Source organism: Plodia interpunctella, chromosome 7 (genome assembly GCF_027563975.2).
Source record: "Plodia interpunctella isolate USDA-ARS_2022_Savannah chromosome 7, ilPloInte3.2, whole genome shotgun sequence".
NCBI classification, from domain to species: domain Eukaryota; kingdom Metazoa; phylum Arthropoda; class Insecta; order Lepidoptera; family Pyralidae; genus Plodia; species Plodia interpunctella.
The window spans coordinates 2,055,842-2,076,425 of NC_071300.1; the positions used below are offsets into that span (position 1 = coordinate 2,055,842).

The window sequence follows — 20,584 nt, forward strand, 5'->3', positions numbered from 1 at the left end:
AAGTTAAAAAATTTATGAATAAAAATACTTACCAAATGAAAATAATTTAAAATTGGTAAGGATTTGACTAATTACTTAGTTAATTAATTACTCATAATTATGATACCAACATAAAAATATGTAAAGTTTTGACTGAAAATAAATGATTAATAAGAATTAAATTGTTTTATTCCCAAAACCAACATTTACCAGCCGTAAGTAGCAAAACCTAGCATATACTAAATTCCAATGACAAAAACCCGAAAAAATTGTCAATTATTTAAAAATCCTTACATTTACAAACCCATACCGGTAAATCCTTAGATTTATCGGTATGGGTTTTCTGAAAAAACCTAAGATTTACCTGTATACGGACTTTTACAGTAACATATATAAAATTTTTTTGTAACCATGTACATACGGTACGGCTCTCTGCCCTCCGCTTCACTACGTCAGTGGTGTGAAGGAATCATTGTCTGTTTTTTTTAGTTGATCTATTGGAGGAATACAATACAATCAAACAATATATAATTCATTCTCATTTTATTTGGTAAAGCAAAGACAAATACAGTGGTCAAAGTGGGTATTACTGCATAAAATATAAAGGCACTTATCTACATTATTTACAGCTGAAAGAATTCACACAACTTATCTAAAAGTGTTCACAAAAATACATCTAAATCACTTCACAGCTGTTATCGATATACGAGATGATCATTATACTGGCATACATCAATGAATAAATCATGTTTCGCTTCATACACACAAAGCCTTAAGCAGCGTAGACAGAGAAAATTATAGACATCGTCATCCGTCATATCTTTCGCTCATAGGAGAAAGATAAAAGTGTACTATAGATACACTTTACATGAGAAGGAGAGAGTGCTAATATCTTCTGTCCCTCATCATGTGCCCGGTTTTACAACGCGTATTTTCCAGCTTCTTGTATGAGGTAGGCTTGGACAATGACTGACATTTTCATACAACTGAATGTTCTATCTCATTTGGTTACGCTAGCTAGCGTTGTCTTTAGTTTTCTTTGTCTTTGCTTAGTGCTAAAATATTACAAAAAATCATTAATAAATTGATAGTTTTAAGTGTGTACAAAGATTTTAGGCACTGTAACAATTAGTAATATTTTAAGGCACCAGTTTAGTAGTGTTAAATTGTAAATATAGCAACCTAGCTTTTTTGTAAATATAATACACTTAGGTAATGGAATTTATTTGATATGCTATTTTAGAAGAAAGGAATGTTCGCTATAAAATACTGTTATGAAAATACCACGGTATAGAAAAAAGTTATACCAACAAATAAAACTGCCATTTACCAGTCTTAAAATGACACAGGAATGATAAAAATAAATACTCTACACATAATAAATATAAAACTAATTTTACCTGAATACCTCTTTAAAATAATCACAGTTTTTTTTTTCAACCAAAAGTACATTAAAACTACTCTATGTTTATATATAAAAACAAAAATATCAACATGAAAAAAAAAAAACTGTATTATAATGTACTTGTTTTTATTATACTCCAGCACCCTATTTTATATATATTGTACTCGTAAGGGTGTTATCATTGAATAGTTATGAAAAAATGAGGCAAAATTATATTTATATCGAGTACAAAATGGCAACATTACAGAATGCATGCAAAAAATTCGGTGTAACAGAACTACAATTACTTATAATTTACTACATTATTTTCTACAACTTTAGTAAAAGGGAAAATATCTTTTTTTATCGTATAGTAGGCAAACGAGCTACGGGCCAGATGGTAAGCAACACCTGAATACATGGACATCAGTATACCCAATTAGTTACTTTGAAGACTTTTACATGTAATTAGGTATATAATTAAAATGTTTCCTTATTGTATTTTATTTCGTAATAAAATATAATCGAATTTAAGGGCCGTCAACACCTCGATGTTTTTAGTACTGAACTGACGTGTAAACTTTTCAATACATTTCTATATTTCCTAATTTACTATTTTTCTAATTGCACTGTAAACATACTTATAAGGTATTTCAATATCATTTATAAATATATCTTAGACTAAAAACTTTAAGACACTTCATTGTACTTTAAAAATTCCGTCCAAAATGTTTATTTCCAATAGCAATACTTTTTTATAGGTGGCAATTAGTTCTCCTCGTATACGTTTTACTATATTTTCTATGTGTCTGTATATATAGCATGGAATGAAACATACCTATGGTGAAACAACGGCTACAAGTGTTTTTAAATACGCTAATCGTTAATTTGATAATAATATGAAAGTTATAAATTTTGATTTAAATTTTAATTAGGTTTAAGAATATCTGCTACAAAATTGAATTATTTAAAAACACTCGAGGTTGTAGAATATTGCACTAATTCCTAGGAACCTGTGAAGGCACATTTATAAGCACTATGTCGTATCTTACTATCGTCTTCTCGTCACTACATGACTGAAAACTCTTCACTATCTTGCCATTGTCTACTCGTAATATAGTTGGGCTAGTTGTCAGGAATGTGCTATCTGTAAGTACATAAAAAGTTATATTAGGCAATCAAATCAATAAAAATTTTCAATATTTTATGAAAAACTTAATGAGCTATAACCATATTGTCAATGTGAGAAAATATGAATTTTGTGTGGCGCAGGCGCCTACGTCAAGTACGGTGATTAAAATGTTGAACTTTCAAATGTGAATCAGCAAAGTGATATGCGTGTGATTACGTTTTGGAATTACTTAATACTTCATATCTATGGATTTGGTACGAGGTGATTAAGGGACGCAGATTAAACAATAGATAGGGAACAATAGTATTCCCAAAATCAAAATATTAAGGTAATTTTTACGACAGAGGAGAGTCTGCTTGTAAAGTTTTGACAGTAAGATAATACGTCGTACTAGTATCTACTTAGCGCTTGCGCAGTACGGTCGGCACTTTCGTCTGCCGCTCCCATTTCGAACTCATTTTATAGTTTTCTGCGCGGTGTCACAGTCCGTGGTTGAGAGAGAGGGAGAGAATCTGGTCGTTAAGTATCGATGGAAGGTCAGACATACTTGTGTCAAGTTAGCGCTTGCGCAGTTCCGGCGGCACGTAGGCGCGGCCGCCGTGGCGCGCCCACTCGCGCTCGAACTCGTGCTCCAGTATCTCCGCGCCGCGCTTGCGAGTTAGACCCGTTTCTTCTAGGCTCAGCTCGCACATTTGCATGTCGTCCACCCCTGGATACAAAACATATGTATTTAGATTGACGATGCAGAAATTCTGAATCGCATTCGATGGTATCTATTTGCATGGATTCACCAATACGATAAACAAGGATACTTTTTGCATGTCGGCTATATGTCTAAAACTATACTATGTTACAGTAAGACCGATGTTTTATTAAGATGCTATTCCATTAAGTTACGTTCTGGAAATAGCGGTGTTCGCGTCTGGAAACTTATCTTACTATTACCTACATGTCCAAGTATGAAAAGTCTTCATGACACTCATCAGCCTGCAATAAGACTTGACGTCTTGTCAGGATGTAACTGCATCTGTCTGGCTACATACCGCCCGTTGAAGTGCGCGTATTACTAACCGCGGCGCGAGCGTCTAGAATGGAGCCTATATCTCTTTGACCGATGACGTAATACGTATCAACTTCTAGCCAGGACATTATCTAAAATGCTGGCTGTCTAAAACTATATGTAAAACGTAAGGTTACAGTAACACCGAGGTCGACGTCATTCAGTCGCGTGCCAGAAATATACTACTATTACTTACATGTCTATGTATAAAAAGCACTCACCAGCCTGCAGTAAGACAGGTGTCTTGTCAGGATGTAACTCCATCTGTCGTGCCACATACTGTCCGTCGAAGTGCGCGTACCACCAGCCGCGGCGCTCGGCGTCGCCGGCGGGGCGCACGAACGGGATGCGGAAGTAGCGGTGGCGGGCGCCGAGGATCTCGCCCTTTTGGGGGAGGCGGGGGGTTTTCGCTGACGGACAAAGTTACATTTTTTTTGAAGTGAAAACTTCTTTAACGGCTCTTTGTGCACTTTCGAAGTGAAAACTTGTTCAACGGCTTTGGACACGTGACCTGATCGGAAATTTGTAAGACGTCAAAAATGAACAATGTTAATATTCAAATTTTCAATTCTGCCGGCACTCCAGGAGTGTAACGAGTTTTCTTTTATCTCATACTTCCACACTAATTTAACAATTAAAATATAGGGAAATTACTATAAATATAATCAACCACCAAATGACTATAATGAGGGATGAATATGAAAATCATTCTGAAAAGACGACCAAAGACGAAAATGAACAAAAATGTTGGCCATAGAAATAAATAATCTGGCACGGATAAACGAAAAACTATTATACCCTTACGAAGCCGCGGATAATCAGCTGGTATATAATAATTTATTATTACATATTATATATAATTACATATTTTATATATATAGAATGTTAATTAAGAACATGCTCAAATCTTGTATTTATTTGAGAGTCAAATCTGCAATCAAAAATAACTGTCGTTTAATAAGAAGCGACACACTGTGTGTGTGTGTGTGTGTGTGTGAGAGAGAGAGGGAGGTGATATTCTTACCGGCCTCCATGATGGACTGTGGCGCCCTCTCTTGTTCCGCCATGGTGCTCTTGCGAGCGTTCTTGGCTTTCCACGCGTGGTAAACCTTCAGGCGACGGTGAAATTCGTGGCGGCAAGCCTGTGTACCATTTTTAGTTTAGGACGATTTTAAAACAACTAAGTACCATAAGATCATAAAGATACAGAGTGCTGAACGTAAATTGTATTTTACCAAATAAAATATATGAAAATTGGGCTAGCAAGTTCCCCTGGGTACCAGTTGACGAGTTGGCGCATCCAGCGGTCCAGATCAGCCATTGCAAAGTTTAACTATAACAGAGAACCTCACGACCCAACCCACTATTCACTATACCTCTTCATAATAAAGTTAATGTAGACTTTAACATCAAATATGTTGTGTCACTATCGCACATTATGATATTTAACATTGACAGAACGAGACAAAATACAAAAGTACTTTAAAGTATGCCTGAGAGATTATATTTTTATTAAAAATGCTCACCTCTAAAAGTTCAATATCGCACGAAGTATTGATGGTGTCCCTCAGTTCAGAATACTTCCACTTGGACAGGTCGTATTTCTGTTTGCCTTGCATCGCTTGCTGCATCCTCACTCGTTCGGACCTAATGTTTTATTTATAATTTTATGTGTATTTAATGTTAAACAGATATATTTATAGTAATCGATCATTTTTCCAATCTTGATACTTCGCGATCAAGGATATAAACATATAGCGCGAATAATTGTTATCCGGTAGCAGATTACTGGTCAGTACAGGCGACGGGATGAACAATAAAAAATAGACGATAATTCTCACGTATAAAAATAATTGAAGTATTTAAAATTGACTTGTCATTTTTTACAGCGAACATAATTGACGATATTAGACGATATAAATTAATTATCGTAGAAATAATGTATGTTACAATGCACATTATAACAAATAAATGATCGCTTACTACTTAAAAATTATTAGTAAAACAAAATGTTAAACAACATTCATTGTTACGCTCTATTTAATAACAAAATATTTATAAATACAATGAAATGCATGGTACATACGAATGTTAAAAATATTAAAATCAATACTAAAATTACTAAAAACTATCTATGCTCATATCATGCAATAAAAATTACGCCTTAATATCCACCCTTTCATAGTGTTATCTACATTGTGTTACAAATGTACATTTAGGTACCATATTGAAGTCGATAAGAAAATCTAATGAAAAATAGTGACTTATTGCACTGTTCTTATTCCTATCCCTTTAAAGAAAGAGATAGCAATAATCACGAAGAATCTGATGTGTTTCAAATATAAGAAAAATCAATATGGTTCCAGATCTATAATTATTGAGGTGAAACGGCAAAATTCCGTCACAGAAATGTAAAAAAAATTGCTCTGTACACAAATGCTAATCCGTTAATATCTACAAGAAGTACGTGCAAATAGAAGCGCTAGCCTAGAAGTGTTAGCACAGTTAGTACGTGTCAGTAAGTACCCCTTCCACAACAGATTTCTTACGTCTATCATTGTTCAAGTTTCAAATGCTTTTTATTTCGAGAAACAGTGCGAGTTCCGTGATAATTACAAGAAAATTAGGTCAAAAATGTAACATTTATATAATAATTAACATTAATAAATTCAGAAGGAAAAATGGAGTGCCCTTGGTCCATCCAGGTGAACTGTTAGTGAACCACGAGCAAGATAATTATTTTAAAAGTAAATGTTTGGTCTCGTTGGTCACCTTTGAAACTATCGAAAAACTGATAATTGGTAGCCTAATTTATGAGAAACTTTATGAGCTTCACAGGGGAACAAGCCCCAGCCATTTTTAACCTCCAAACATGACTTTTACAAAAATCTGCTGTGGATATGAAGCAATAAAAGGGCAGTAGCGTGCGATAGCAACCATCAGCGTCTATGGGTACCTGTTCAATTTATTCTCTCCATTGAGCTGGTCCCCGGCGAAACTGTGCAAACATACCAAACATTGAGCCTTGCAACACGGCTTTACACTCACATACATTTTCTATCATCTCTCATCTCTATATAACTCTTCATTATTTTCTCAAATGGAATAAGATTTATATTAGTCTATTTAACTCTGTCTCAAATGAAATTAGATTGAATTTTTCCACCCAATCACCCATCCAATGATCGACTATTGTGAAAGTGGCTTAACCGAGCGCGCTAACCACTGCGCCATTGTGATATCTAGATTCTTAATTATGTACTTTTTTTAAAAGTAGTAAATGATAAATCATGTCAGAATTATGAGAAATATGTATGTAAGATGTCGCCTCGTTGTGTAGTGCGTGTGAAGAAAACTCGCAGTGTATATCTTATCAAGTACCGTCAATAGAAACGGTTCGTCGAAGCTATGTACAGAAGAGTAGCGTCCTGTGTGACGTAATATTGTACAGTGAAATTGTTTGTCCCATTTTAACTGTCGAAAATCCCCCATTTTGAGATGTGCATTTTCATATATAAAAGTATATAGTCTGCGACGTGTTTAGTATGTTTTCAATATATAAGAACATCATTTGTAATTGACAATCCAATCTCAAGTTATTAATGTTGTAATATTCTCAAGATATTAATGTAGGATACAATTTGTATCTCATTATTTAATTTTCTATTTCAAATAATTAATATTAGACCGATAAGTCTGTAAAATCTGGTAATTATTTTGAACAAACGAATCATACTTCTCACATTAGTCATAGCGAACTGTAACGAGATATTTTGCACTACAATGTCACTTTGAAAAACCCTTTGAAAGCTACAAGTTAAGTACATTTTAACTTTCTCAAATAAATAAAATATATGTATGTATATTTCCTTTACTAATCAGAAAGAAGTGTCTCAAACTGGGACTTTTCATTCTTATAATTAAAAGTTGAACTACCGATAATTGCAACTATGAAAAAACTTTTAAATAGTCGACCTACTGTGACAGTCTTTTTTCATCTTCTCTCAAAATAACTAATAAAATCTGCAAGGATACGGCGTTCATTGGGACGAATAAATGTGGGCTTGAAGTTGATTTACTGATTGTGATGCCGGCTCCACACTGTCGTCGAACAGTTTACCAAACTTTGGCGGATTCGGTAAACATTTGCTTTTAATTGGTGTAATACTGAATGAACATATATCTATTTAGTGGATATTTATTCGTGTGGATAACAAGAATGGTGTATAAACAGCGTGTGTGCACTCTTGCACAGATCATACCTGCGCAGCTGCGGCGGCGACCCCTCCACGTGGCCGTTGGTCTCTTTGGCCAGTCTCACCGCCATCTCGTGGTCTCTGCGCTCCTGTTCCAGTCTGCGGGACGTCGCTACTGTTAACTACTCATTTTGGGATAAGACAAAACAACTATTATGCTAACTAACATTATAAATGCGAAATAAAGTTTGTGTACTTTTTCGCGCTGTATCTATCTACTCAACCAATCTTTTTCACATTTTGCATACATGTAATTTGAAGTACGGAGAAGCACAAGATATTTCACTGTTCCTGTGGGATATTCACGCGGGAGAAGCCGCGGGCATAAGTTTTACATGTCATTTTACATTATATAACTATGTAACAACTATGAAAATGTGTGTGAAATAGTGCTTGAAATTAGTAATCCTTTTCAGTAGACATTTAGAATAGCATTGTTATTACTGGATTCACGATGTTGCCTGTCACACCGCCTACCTGTCCCTGTTCTCCTGGTCGTGGCGGGCCGCCTCCGCCAGCTGCAGCTGCAGCGCGGCCGCCGCCTGCCGCTCCTGCTGCTCCAGCCTCAGCCGTTCAGCCTCTTCTGCTTTGCGACGCGTCTCCATTTCTGCTTTCCTGTTATCGATTTGGATTTATATTGCACGGAATACACGACGCGTCGTCTAGACGTTTGTCATTTAACACTATAATGATATATATTTGACAATGGTCTGACAACTAGGGATGCCGACGACTGTGCGAAGTGGAGACGCAAAAGTAGGAAAGTGGATCCTGGACTCCAAACCTCAACGGCTGAGGAAGAAACCGAGAAAACGCTCAGATGAGAGAGAGAGAGGATGGCATACATTGGACAATATAAAACCCACATTTTTCAATTGACTTCTTTGGAGAAAAGGCTGCAAGTGAAGTTAGTACCGCACCGTTTTGTCTACATCTGCGCTTTGGACTTAGTTTTAAGTATTTTTTGACGTCAATAAATAATTTATATCATCCCAAATTTAATAAAGAATTTTGACATCCTCTGTGCGCAAGAAGAATATATACTCCCAAAAATATTATGGGATATTCACTCACAGTCTGCGGTGTTCTTCCTCCTGTTGGAGTCTCTCTGACTCCTTCCTCTTGGCCTCCTCCGCGGCGCGCATCTCTGCTTCCATGCGTTTTAGCCTTTCTTGTTCTTCCCTGAAAATAAAACGATGTTGCCCGATGATATAAACAGAGACTATAGACATCAAACGTATATACGCGAGGAGAAACGAGACAGGGTACTAATATATTTTGTGTTGTTTTACAAGTGCGACCTTTATCGACAAACGGTGAAGTCGGTGAAGCCGATGTATAGAATAGTTTACCTTACGTGTCTACGCGAACCCCGCTTCTATAGTTTTGTTTTTGCCTGATGAATATTTTTAGAAAAGACCGTAGTTTTTATTGACTATTCGAAAAAAAAAATTTTTTTTTACTTTCATTCTTGTTCCACTTATAGGCATCTTTCTGTATTTTTTTATATTTTACCTAACATAAAAAAAAATATTATATAAACAACTGAAAATAGTACAAAACACCTTCCAATCCTTACCTGTTCTTCTGGTCAACCATAGCTTTCTGCAAAGCGGTCATCTGAGTCTCAACATCTTTAGTCAACTTGCTTGTCAACTCGTCGATCTCTTTGCGTGATATCTTCTGATTTTTCTGCCAAAATATTACACAAATAAAAACGAATTCTAATTCTCTTTGATATCCCAAAGGTATAGAATAATGCAGCTGTCGCTATACGAATATATATATATACCTAATAGCTATTTATTTAAAATATTAGAAGTGGTGGTGGTGTAATGGTTAAAAGGATTAAAAGGTCCCAGGTTCGAATCCTACTCGTGCCATATGACATTGTATACCAAGTGACTAATGTATAGTAGTTTTCATCGACCACACCTTTCATATTTGATAACAACACTCATTTAATAGTCAACGCTGTTTGGAACGGCCGTAAATAGCTAATCTAATTTAACCGTGGTATTACCTTGATAGTAGCAACAGCACTGGCAATACTCTTCCTCAAATTCTCAATATTCTTCTGCGCGCTGTCCTTATCCTTCTTCAGTTGTGACGTCACAGACTCCATATCCTTGAGGTTGTTTTGTAACGCGTTTATCTTGGCTATGGCCTGGTACCGAGGCCTGTGCTGTTTGCGGACTAGATAACCGCGAATGCTCTTCTGAACGAGTATTAAGCATTGGCGGCGGTATAGTATTTTGTTCTTTACTGTAAGAAATGATACATTAAATTTAATAGGTTGATGCTTTCGCTATAAATTATTTCACTTTATTCGACCAGAATAATAATTTCGGCACAATCTCGATATGATGATAATGGCCATGATTACGATTGTGCCCCGTCACATCTAAGAATAATCGTCTTTCAAGGCCTGTGCATGTTGAACCTATGTATAAGTATCCCTTGAGACAACAAAGAACAATACATTTTTTATTTTCCTAAGTAGAAGTCATAAAGTTTGTCATAACGCGTTCATTTCCTTTGATCCATTTTTATAACAATTCTTTAATACTACAGGTAAAATTTTCTGAAATATTTAATTTACACCGAGAAAATTTTAGGTACCATGCAAACATTTCTTTTTTCAACGAAAAACAAATAATTGACCGAGCGAGCGAAGCGATCAACTTGGGGCAATTTTTTTTTTGTATGTATGTATGTAGGTTTGTAACACGATAACTTTCGAACCGTTAGTCTGATTTTGATGAAATTTAAAAGGTTGTAGGATCTGTCAATATAATTTTTAATTTCGTGAGTCGTTCTTGAAATATTCACAATTTTGTAAAAAAGATATTGTGTTCGCGACGTCTCAGTTCGCGGCGAACAACTAATAAAATTCAAAATAAGGACATGTTAGCTGTTATACTCACACTTAATAATGGACAGCACAGCAAATATAGATCTTCTCCATCGAGACTTGATAAGCCACGCTAGCACTTTGTCCACGATCGCCTTCAGATTTTCAGGATCCGAGCGCATGATGGTGTCGAACTCCGAGTACTTGCCCGGTCTGAAGAATACCCGAGTGATGCCGAATTTGTAGTCTTTCTCCGATAGGCCAAGACTGTGCACTATTGCCTGTGAGAAACATTCTATTATATTATTTAGCGAAAATTTTCTGTTGAAGATAAAACTGCGATTTGACAGACGCCAATAGGCAGAGATTTAATAGTAAAAGTAAGGCCGTCCTGATTTTTTTTTGTATACCATTCTGTCGTCTATCAAAAAGAACGTATAAAAAGAAACAAGAGAGCAACAAGCACAGAAAACCAAAAAGACACAATTTCAGCAATGATTTTGAGTTTCATTATTGTTCAAAGCTCACACAAAACAAAAAACTCTCACACTTTGTGTCTAGAGCGTCGATTTTGTACAATGGTAGCCGTACTCTAATAACACAGAGGCTATCCGAATATAATCTGAACGTGTACAAGTTTACCTGGTCCTGATCTGACAACTAAGGGTGCCGATGAACTTGCAAAGTGGTGTTAAAATAGGAACGCGGATCCTGGGTTCCGACGCTCAACGACTAAGAAAGGAATCGGAAAAAAGCTTAGATGTGAGTGAACGAACTTACCTCACAGAATATCTCGGCGTCGATCGCCCGCAACGCCTGAGCTCCAGACTGGAGCTCCAGGCCAGGTGATTTTTTGTACATTGGAAATATTTTGTCTATATGCTCAGTCCATGAATCTGAACAATTTTTAGTATGGGAGTAATTCCGAAATCGCGAAAAAAAACAATTGTTCTTCGTGTTCGTGGAAAATGTATGGATGGCCGATTTCTTTTCGCGATTTCAAGGTTGCTTCCATACGAAAAGATGTTCAGTACGATCGACTGAGCGTGTAGATAACATATCGGAGGCTACACGAATACAAGCTCACCTCGCAGAATATCTTGGCGTCGAGCGCTTGCAGCCTGGGCGGCATGTAGGAGTGGTAGACGAGATGGAGGTCTGCGAAGGGCGCGCGCGAGGGATAGCCGTGCTCCATGAGCTGCAGCACCGCGGCCGTGCCGCTGCATTGCAGCTGCGCCAGCACCAGCGCCGCCTCGCGGCTGCGGCGGGACATGCGCGAGTTCGGCTTGATGCAGCGCACGAAGTTCGTGCCCTACGATCGATACATTTCGACGAATCTAATTGTGTTATGGAATATTAAGTCTCTCTCTCGTATCGGCATGTTTTTTGTTGCGTAAGGTGTTGAAATATCTGATTGAATGAAAAATCGAAGCAAGAAGAGGAAAAGAAAAGCCGAGAAGGGCATTCCTAGATGAAATAAAGGAGAAGGCAGAGCTCGTGTCGTGTAGGGAGATGAAATCGATGGCTGAGGACATAATTAGATGGAAAATGCTCCACCGACAAGAACAAAGTTCTTAAATGAATTGATGATGACGATGAAGGGGTTGTGAAGTCGCCGCAAGCGACAAAGAGGCAACAAAGAAGTAAAGTTCATTTTATTTTGTTAAAGTAAAACCAACAGCTTACATCTGTCCGCATGTAGGACTCGGGGAGTTTAGACATTGGCGTAATTGTATCGAGTCTATAAAATTACAACTCGAGGACTCCCAATCCATTGCGACACTTGCAGATGCACAAATCAGCGCATATATGTATTGTTTATAAATATTGGTTGCAGTGTAAGCAGGAACATACAAGGAGTTAAATGTCCTCAGAAACAAAAGAAGAATTACTAACTACAGTAAATTGCTAACAATAAATAAATAATCATGACATGTAAATTAATATATTTTTGCAAGCTTTTAAAGTAAAAGGTACTTGTGAAAACTGTATGTAACATCTTGTTTCATATGTATTTATGCAAATAAATAATTGGAATAAGATTTTTGGAATAAATTAAAATAAATAAACTTACGTTCTCCTTCAACTTGTCCATCAACAGCGACAATTGACTTTGAAACTTAGCGCCTACGGAGATAAAGTTCAGTTTCCCTTTAGCGTTGTTGTTATCAGATGTCTGAAATAGCTCCTGAACTAGTGAAGAATTCGACTCCTGGACTAGGAATTCTAGGGAGGCGTGGAGGGCGTCATTGTTCTTTTCTATAAATTGGTTCTGTGAAAGGAGATATTGCATTTGTTATTTGTTTCTATTATTTAAAATGTATTATCACATATTTTCTAATTTTGTTTGGTGTGAGATGAACAATTTTAGAATAAATGCCATTGTGACATGCAATAGCAATAAAAAAGTTATTTGAGAAACCTTAAGTACAAATACATTATCAGGTTTTTATACCTCACGAGAATTTTTTTGTGTTAAAAAATATATACTTAAAAAAGTACGTTTTCGCGTACGTATCTCTGCACGATATTTCTCTCAGTAGACCAAGTATTTAAGAGGAAAAAATTGAAAGAGAAAGGTATTGTTCCTATATATTCACAGTTTCCAAATGTTTCTCATCGTATTTTTTAAATATTATTTTAAATCGGACTTCATATAAGCTCCGCTTCAGGTTTATAGTCACATTTTTGTAGGACTTTGCATTGGGATATAGCTGTAAAGCCTCGCTTCGTGTTTCTTGAAAATTGAGAAACAGCTGGAAAGTTCGCTTTAGGTTTCTCAAATGTTACTCATGACATTTTTTGAACACTTTTTTTTATATTAGACTCGTCACTTTCTCATACGTTTCTCATTATATGTTTTAAAATGTCGTTTAAATATTGGACATTAGATATAGAGGAATAGTAGATGTAGCGACCGTGTTGTAGCAGACGGCGCCGGCGAAGTGCCGCAGCAGGAAGCCCTCGTGGTCGCGCAGCGAGCGGTGCGCCTTCAGACGCGACGCGCGCGGCAGCTGCAGTCTGCGGACACGCAGCGGGGCTCGTTTGTAGTAAGTAAGTAACCAACCAACCGACCAACCAACCATAGCAATACTGAGACTATTGTTCACATAGAGTTTTTAACAAATTTCTTTGTGGTAACAAAGGTAAAAAAAGGTCGTTATATAGATAATATGAATCGCTGTGATAAATAAATCGATGATTAAATAGTGCGCAAAAGTATTCGAACTCGGTCTGAGAATTTCTCGATACGAAATCTCTTTCGAGAAACATGCGAATTTTCGCAGATTCATTCATACGTACGTCAAATATTAAACACGTGTTTAATATTTGACGTACGTATGAATGACTCTGCGTACGTGTTTAATATTTGACGTACGTACGTCAAATATTAAACACGTACGTCAACAAAAAAATATCGATTTTTTTCATAACAAACAAATCGACGTGTAATCTCACCTGTTGCTGTTGAGTTGCTTGTGCACGGAATGTGTGAAGTGACTGAATTCTGGCTTCGGAAGTTTCGACTCCTCATCCAACAAATGGAATATACCATGGTTTTTGCTTTCAATTAAATCTGCGAAAAAAGTTATTTACTTTATCCTGTATTTATATCGTTAAGTTAGCAAAACCGAGGCCTTGCCTTGGGATTAAATTTCGTAATGTAACTCCTATTCCTATTGAAAGTAAGTTTAAAAAATCAAAAGCGAAAAAAATGGTAAATATTAAACGACTAATTAAATAAACATGGAATTACGATTGAATGAATCTTTCTTTCATCTTCGTGTGTTTTCGGATACATTCGGAGCTGTGATGTCCCAGAATTGGCGTAAAAAAAATCCATTTAATTTGGAACATTTGGCTTAAAAAAAATTCCATTTAATTTGGAACATTTGGACATGATTTCACAACCCGCCATTTACATATATTTTACAACGTCAACCCTCCTTGGAAATACTATTGCTGGCCATCAGCTGTTAAGGCATTGTACTCCTTGATCGCCTCGTACGACATTCACGGGAAATGTAGAGCGGTCTTATTCTAGAGCGGAACCATATTTATAACATCAAATGAATGATACGTATTAATTATAAAATACGTTTATATGTAATACGAAGATTTCTCACCAATGCAGTCCTGGTTGTCAACAAATCGAATCTCGGGGACGTTAAGCCCTTCCCTTCTGTATAACTCCTGTTCATTCTTGAGAATACGCTCGTTGAAGAACTGCTGCAACTTCTCGTTGCAGTAGTTGATGCAGAACTGCTCGAAACTGTTCATTTGAAAGTATTCTGCAATGAGAAATATAAGGGTTATTTTTCTGTGTAATAATACAAATATATTTATAATAAAATAATGTCTTAATACTACTATGTGAATGTTAAATACAAATTGTATTTTTTTATATTCGTATGAAACTATGGAACTAACGGAAAAAAAACGTTAAAAAATACTTAAAAATGATGATGCATAAAAAAAATATTTGAAAACTGAATAATTTGCCCAAACCGTTCAGTCAGATATAATGTTTTTTCCTACGAAAATAAACAACTCACCGAAACCAGCGATGTCCAGCACGCCGATGTAGTACGCGGACGCTTGGAACGGAATGCTGACGTTGATCCTGTGGACGATGAAGTCGAACAACTTGCTGTACACCGCCTTCGCCAGCGCGTCGCGGGCGTTTGTGGCCTCGTAGGTCTTCAGTGGGACCCTGGGTGAGAGATTTACTTATTTTATTTATTCGAAAAAGTAGTAAAACAAATAAAAAACATATTATCAGGATAGTCACATTAAACATGTGATGAGAAACATACGGTGCACGTACTAAATTTTAACAGATTTTGTAGTTTTTTGAGGAGTTAGAAATATATATAGGTATTTAAAAAAGAACTACGAGAAACATATGAGAAATATAAGGCGCGTGCACATTTAATAAATGTCTCTTATTAATTACATACAGTAATCGTAGTGTGAAGTAAATTAAAAAGCAAATTGCAAGATATTTCGAAAATGATTTTGTTTTTCAAATTCAATACATAAATTTTAAAAGTAGTTCAAAATAAATATAACAAAACCACTCACATGATGGCAGTGCCTTTAATCCCTCCTCTGGAGCTCTGCATCAACCGAGAAACCAGCGCCATTCTCAATTCCCCACTATCAACTCCTAACAACTGTGCCGCCGTGGCCAAACTCTGTTCACTGCTGGGCTTCACCCCGCAGCCTCCCCTGGGACCGGAGTCCTCTTCAAATTCTATGTTCCCGAGGTGTAGGACCGCGGCGACCACGGAGTATACTCCTTTTTTCTCGGCGTCGGTTAGACCCACGCGGGATAGCGCCTGGAACAATATTATGTTATTAGAAAAATGTATAAAAATGTCGTGAAATTAAACCAGAGAGAAGGAGGTTATGAGAAAAATTATGAAATGAATTTTCGAATCATTTCATATTTCTAATCTAAAATTATCTCATCTCATCGCAGAGCAACACAAGTCTATGGATCTCATAATATAGTGAACTTTGTAATTAAATTTAACCAAAATATGGGTATTAAATTTAATCATAAAGTTCACATTCAGTGGATTCACGACCAATTGACAAATAATTTTTTTATCCAATAATCGATAGAATCTACACGGATTCTATATGGAATCGTAGTATCTATAATCGCTATTAGAAAATTAACATTACAATTTTGTAAATAAAAATATCTTTATATATATCTGTAACAGTGTTTTTTCTTTACCTGGTGTAACCTCTGGAAATCTTCAACATCATCAAGTATAGGGTCCCTGAGTCCGCCCTTAGCTGTTTGCTGTTTGGACTTCTGGCTGGCGGAGATTTTCTTCTCCGACGCGGCGGATGTGAAGAATTGTGTGCAACCGTTCTTGAGGTACTGCGGACAAGGAAAAAAAAATGCATTTTTTAAAATCTATCAATGTGAAATGTTTTTCTCACTGATTTAATATTAGTAAGAAAGAAAGAAAACATTTATTTGCCAAAAACATGAGTACAACTAGTCAAAATGAATTAGACCTACACGTTTTACCGAATATGGTATGCAAATATAAATAAATAAAGAGGAGCATGCTATCCACTACAAATCCAAAACAAAAAAAGAATTATAATGTACTTATACTAGCCCTAAATTCTATCCGAGTCTATCATTAAAGAAATCATTTAAAGTATAATAACATTTATCAGTTAATAAAGACTTGAGGTGCTTTTTAAATAGATTTAAATTTAAGCTTTTATATTGATTTGGAATTTTGTTGTAAATTTTCGGTGCCATACATACTATGCTATTACAGAGTAAAGCAGTTTTTGATGGGTACATGCATAAACGATAGATATCTCGATGATTCCTCAATACAACATCAGCTAGACGAGGGAATAAATGAGCATTGGTTTTCACAAATGTTGCTACCTCAAGTATGTAAAGTGACGGAGTGTAAGAATTTTGTGTTCTTTAAAAAACGGCTGACAACTATCAGTGCTTTGGAGTCTAAACATTGCGCGATTAAGTTTGTTTTTACAAAAAAGGTCAGTTTTATCGACAGTCAACGACATCTTGTTGCATTCAACACGTAAAAAAAGGCCGTACACTTGGGAAATGCTCGTTGGGTGTCATCAGTTTCTGAACATTTTACCGTTTACAGCTTTTAATTGAAATCTTTGTTAGTATAAACTTAAGGTGAATGATACATAACTGCATATCAGCGCTACCATCACATGTTTACCAATTTCTTTTGTATATTAGCGAAAACTAAAAAATCCTCTTTCCAAATTATTTTACACTAGATAAAGGAATTTATTGCAAAGTATTATAGTTATCCGTCACGCAATGTAGTCACAGTCTACTATGAAGATTTTGATGGCCACCGTTTTCGGTTTAGTTATGCCCTATCAATATAGTGTAGAGAAACATTTAAAAAATTAACAACTAAGGAGAAGTAGTACGCACACGATAATGAACTCTAACACAATAGCAACAAAGGCCACTCACCAAATAGTCGTCAGGCTTGGTGATCTTCAAGGCGGTGCGCAACTCCTGCGGCGCGCCGGCGCACAGCAAGTAGAACACGTGGTAGTTCCTCTCTTCGGCGCTCTGAGTGCAGATTCTAGACTTTTCCAGGAGGTAGTGTGAGATGTGACCGCCAACGACCTGGTATTTGTTGTTGAAGTGCACTTCCATGAACTTGCCGAAACGTGAACTGTTGTTGTTACGTGTTGTTTTCGCGTTACCGAACGCTTCTAAGATCGGATTTGCTGTTAAAATATGAAATGTTATTAGCAAGCTAAAAATTATACGCATGAATACGTATGTTGTGTATGTACTTTTAGCATGTGATCCTTGTACAGTAAAGATATTACAAGTAAATGATTCAGCCATATATATATTTTTTTTATAGATACATTTTTGAGGGGACACCGGTTTTCATATTTACTTCGTATTTCGAGAGGCAATGTAATTACAAGGTATTGTGCCAAGACCCTAGGCCACAAAATCCGCAACAAGTATGACACCCCTGGTGTTGCAGTCGTCCATAAGCTGCGGTAACCACTTACCATCAGATAGGCCGCATGCCTGTTCGCCTGCTTGGTAGTGTATAAAAAAAATTCTTAACATACCATCCAGAATCTTCTGTTCCACAGGCCCCGCGCTCTTAGCCCAGAGATCACAGAGGTACTTGAGTATGTACTTGGTGGACTCTGTCTTGCCCGCACCGGACTCGCCTGATACTATTATAGACTGGGACTGCTTGAATGATTTCATGTCGCGAAACGCTTTGTCGGCTGAAATAATAAGAACATTACATAATGTCCAAGAAATAGTAATATATTTGAATGACTTTCGGGGACTTCAATAAAATCTGATACCAGTCTTAACACACTCAATAAGAAATTTAAAAAAATGTTGATCAACACATATTACTTTCAAATTAATAATGCACATGGTATAAAAAGAATTGAAAATAAACACTAATTGTAAACAGATCCTGGGCTCCTCTTTATAACTGACTAGATGTTGCCCGGGGCTTCACTCTCGTGGGAATTTTGAGATAAAAAATGCAATCTTGGATAATATACCTTTATAATGGAAATGAAATATTTTTTGAAATCGGTGCGGTAGTTTCGGAGATTACCCCACAAAGATAAAACGCACAAAGTCACAAACTCACACGCTTACCTCTTTATATAAATAATAGTATAGAAGAAGCAAACCGGGAATTAAACCTATTCAAACATACATATTTGATTTATTTTTCTTTATTACAAAAACATATAAAGTCGGACCACTTAAATAACAATTAACCAAAAGAGAAAAGAATACTTTCTGAGATGAGTGCAAAAGTAAGAAACAATATAACGTACTATATAATAACTAAACATACCTATAGCGAAGACATGTGGCGCCAGTTCTCCCAGAGACTTGCCCTGGTATTTCTTTATCGTGTTCGAGGAGTACAGGTCCTTGATGTCTTCGTAAGGGTTGACGGCTAATAGGATGTTTGCTACGTACGTCTGTAATTAAAAGTTTTTTTTACAAATATGTCATTATTAAGACAAGCTTTTATTGTTGTCAGAGAGATCTTATTACATTCAATGTGTGACAAAAATATCATGTCCGTGAAGTAAGGAGTTTCCACGTCTGGAGGGAGCCGTTCCTGGATGGACCATCAGGTCATGCTTATCATAGGCCAAGGCATAGTTGCATTGAAAGTTAAATAAAAGTTTGTAAAATAATCATCATCCTATGGTACAAAGCAGGCAACGCGCGTGTGATCTGTGGTTACCACTTACCATCAGGTGGGCCGCATTCCCACTTGTGGTATTTGGTGTAAAAAATATCATCATCGGCCATTAAATGTCCCCACTGTTGGGGCCAGTGTTCCAATTCCTTATTTATGTCTAAGGAGTATAGACCACCACGCGTCAAATGTCGATTGGGGGGTGTTAACGACTGCGAATACAGCCAGGACCAAAGGCTTAAGATACCTTCTGAATCAGAGAGATAATACATTTTTGATCACTCATAAAATTTTCAGAAATGTAGTAACTACTAATTTCCTTCTCTTAAATGTAATAAAAAACCAAAGACATTTTTGCACCAACTTTAATGATCCAAATTTTTGACGACCTCGGTGGCGCAGTGGTAAAATTCATAATAATAAAAATGGTCTTGGATGTTTATCTATATATGTATATGTTATAAAAATATAGTATCGTTGAGTTAGTATCCCATAACACAAGTCTCGAACTTACTTTGGGGCTAGCTCAATCTGTGTGATTTGTCCTAATATATTTATTTATTTATTTAATATTAATTATTATAAAAGGTTGACTGTAGATAATTTAAAAAAAATTAAATCTATAAGATCCTGATAGAAAACTTTTTCAGTAGCTATTCCAAGGTCATATAGGCACATAGCAAGGCATATTCATAATTATACATAATGCTATTAAGTTTCAACTTGTATAATTTAGCTAATCGATAATTTGGCGCATTAAAGCCATGCAATATTGCGAACTTAGGCCGGTTGTGCAACCATGCAGAGAGGAAACATGCGTCAGTACACTACGCACTTTAACGACTAAAGTATTAACCAACTAAGTAAAGAAGTTATGATATGACGCACGGATTTGTTGCATTGAGGACAACCCTGAATTCTGTCTTGGAGGTTTTAGATGCCATTCCAATTGGAAATAATATCAGTTAAATATACTCTTTAGGATTAAAGTAATTTTCTTATTTAATTATATTTTTATTATTAATCATAATATTTTTTACGTGCACTGTGTACAATTTGTATTTTATTTTGAAAAATTTCTTGCTTCTCTTATAATGATTTAAAAAAAAAAATTCTGCTAAATTGCATCTTATATTACTAATAGCTTAATAAGCTTTTAATTC

The 20,584-nt window shown here is 36.1% G+C and overlaps 1 protein-coding gene across 6 annotated transcripts in view; it reads right to left on the bottom strand.

Annotated features, from left to right (window-relative positions):
• Positions 1-507: 507 nt before the first annotated feature.
• Positions 508-20,584, bottom strand: part of jar (jaguar) — a 41,629-nt gene continuing 21,552 nt past the window's right edge. For 3 of the 6 annotated variants that reach the window (XM_053747342.2, XM_053747343.2, XM_053747345.2), the window contains 23 exons: positions 19,065-19,194; positions 18,301-18,465; positions 17,675-17,937; positions 16,415-16,564; positions 15,751-16,007; positions 15,222-15,379; positions 14,793-14,957; positions 14,125-14,242; positions 13,584-13,689; positions 12,740-12,937; positions 11,753-11,977; positions 10,739-10,946; positions 9,835-10,076; positions 9,391-9,503; positions 8,886-8,993; positions 8,289-8,426; positions 7,818-7,910; positions 6,512-6,553; positions 5,082-5,202; positions 4,580-4,697; positions 3,777-3,965; positions 3,043-3,204; positions 508-2,510 (listed from right to left, as the gene is read on the bottom strand). In XM_053747342.2, coding sequence (XP_053603317.1) covers positions 3,053-3,204; positions 3,777-3,965; positions 4,580-4,697; positions 5,082-5,202; positions 6,512-6,553; positions 7,818-7,910; positions 8,289-8,426; positions 8,886-8,993; positions 9,391-9,503; positions 9,835-10,076; positions 10,739-10,946; positions 11,753-11,977; positions 12,740-12,937; positions 13,584-13,689; positions 14,125-14,242; positions 14,793-14,957; positions 15,222-15,379; positions 15,751-16,007; positions 16,415-16,564; positions 17,675-17,937; positions 18,301-18,465; positions 19,065-19,194 — 3,459 coding nt within the window. In that variant the 3' untranslated portion in view covers positions 508-2,510; positions 3,043-3,052. The remainder of the gene's footprint in view (positions 2,511-3,042; positions 3,205-3,776; positions 3,966-4,579; positions 4,698-5,081; positions 5,203-6,511; positions 6,554-7,817; positions 7,911-8,288; positions 8,427-8,885; positions 8,994-9,390; positions 9,504-9,834; positions 10,077-10,738; positions 10,947-11,752; positions 11,978-12,739; positions 12,938-13,583; positions 13,690-14,124; positions 14,243-14,792; positions 14,958-15,221; positions 15,380-15,750; positions 16,008-16,414; positions 16,565-17,674; positions 17,938-18,300; positions 18,466-19,064; positions 19,195-20,584) is intronic. The other 3 variants (XM_053747346.2, XM_053747348.2, XM_053747347.2) reach the window with 3 other exon arrangements.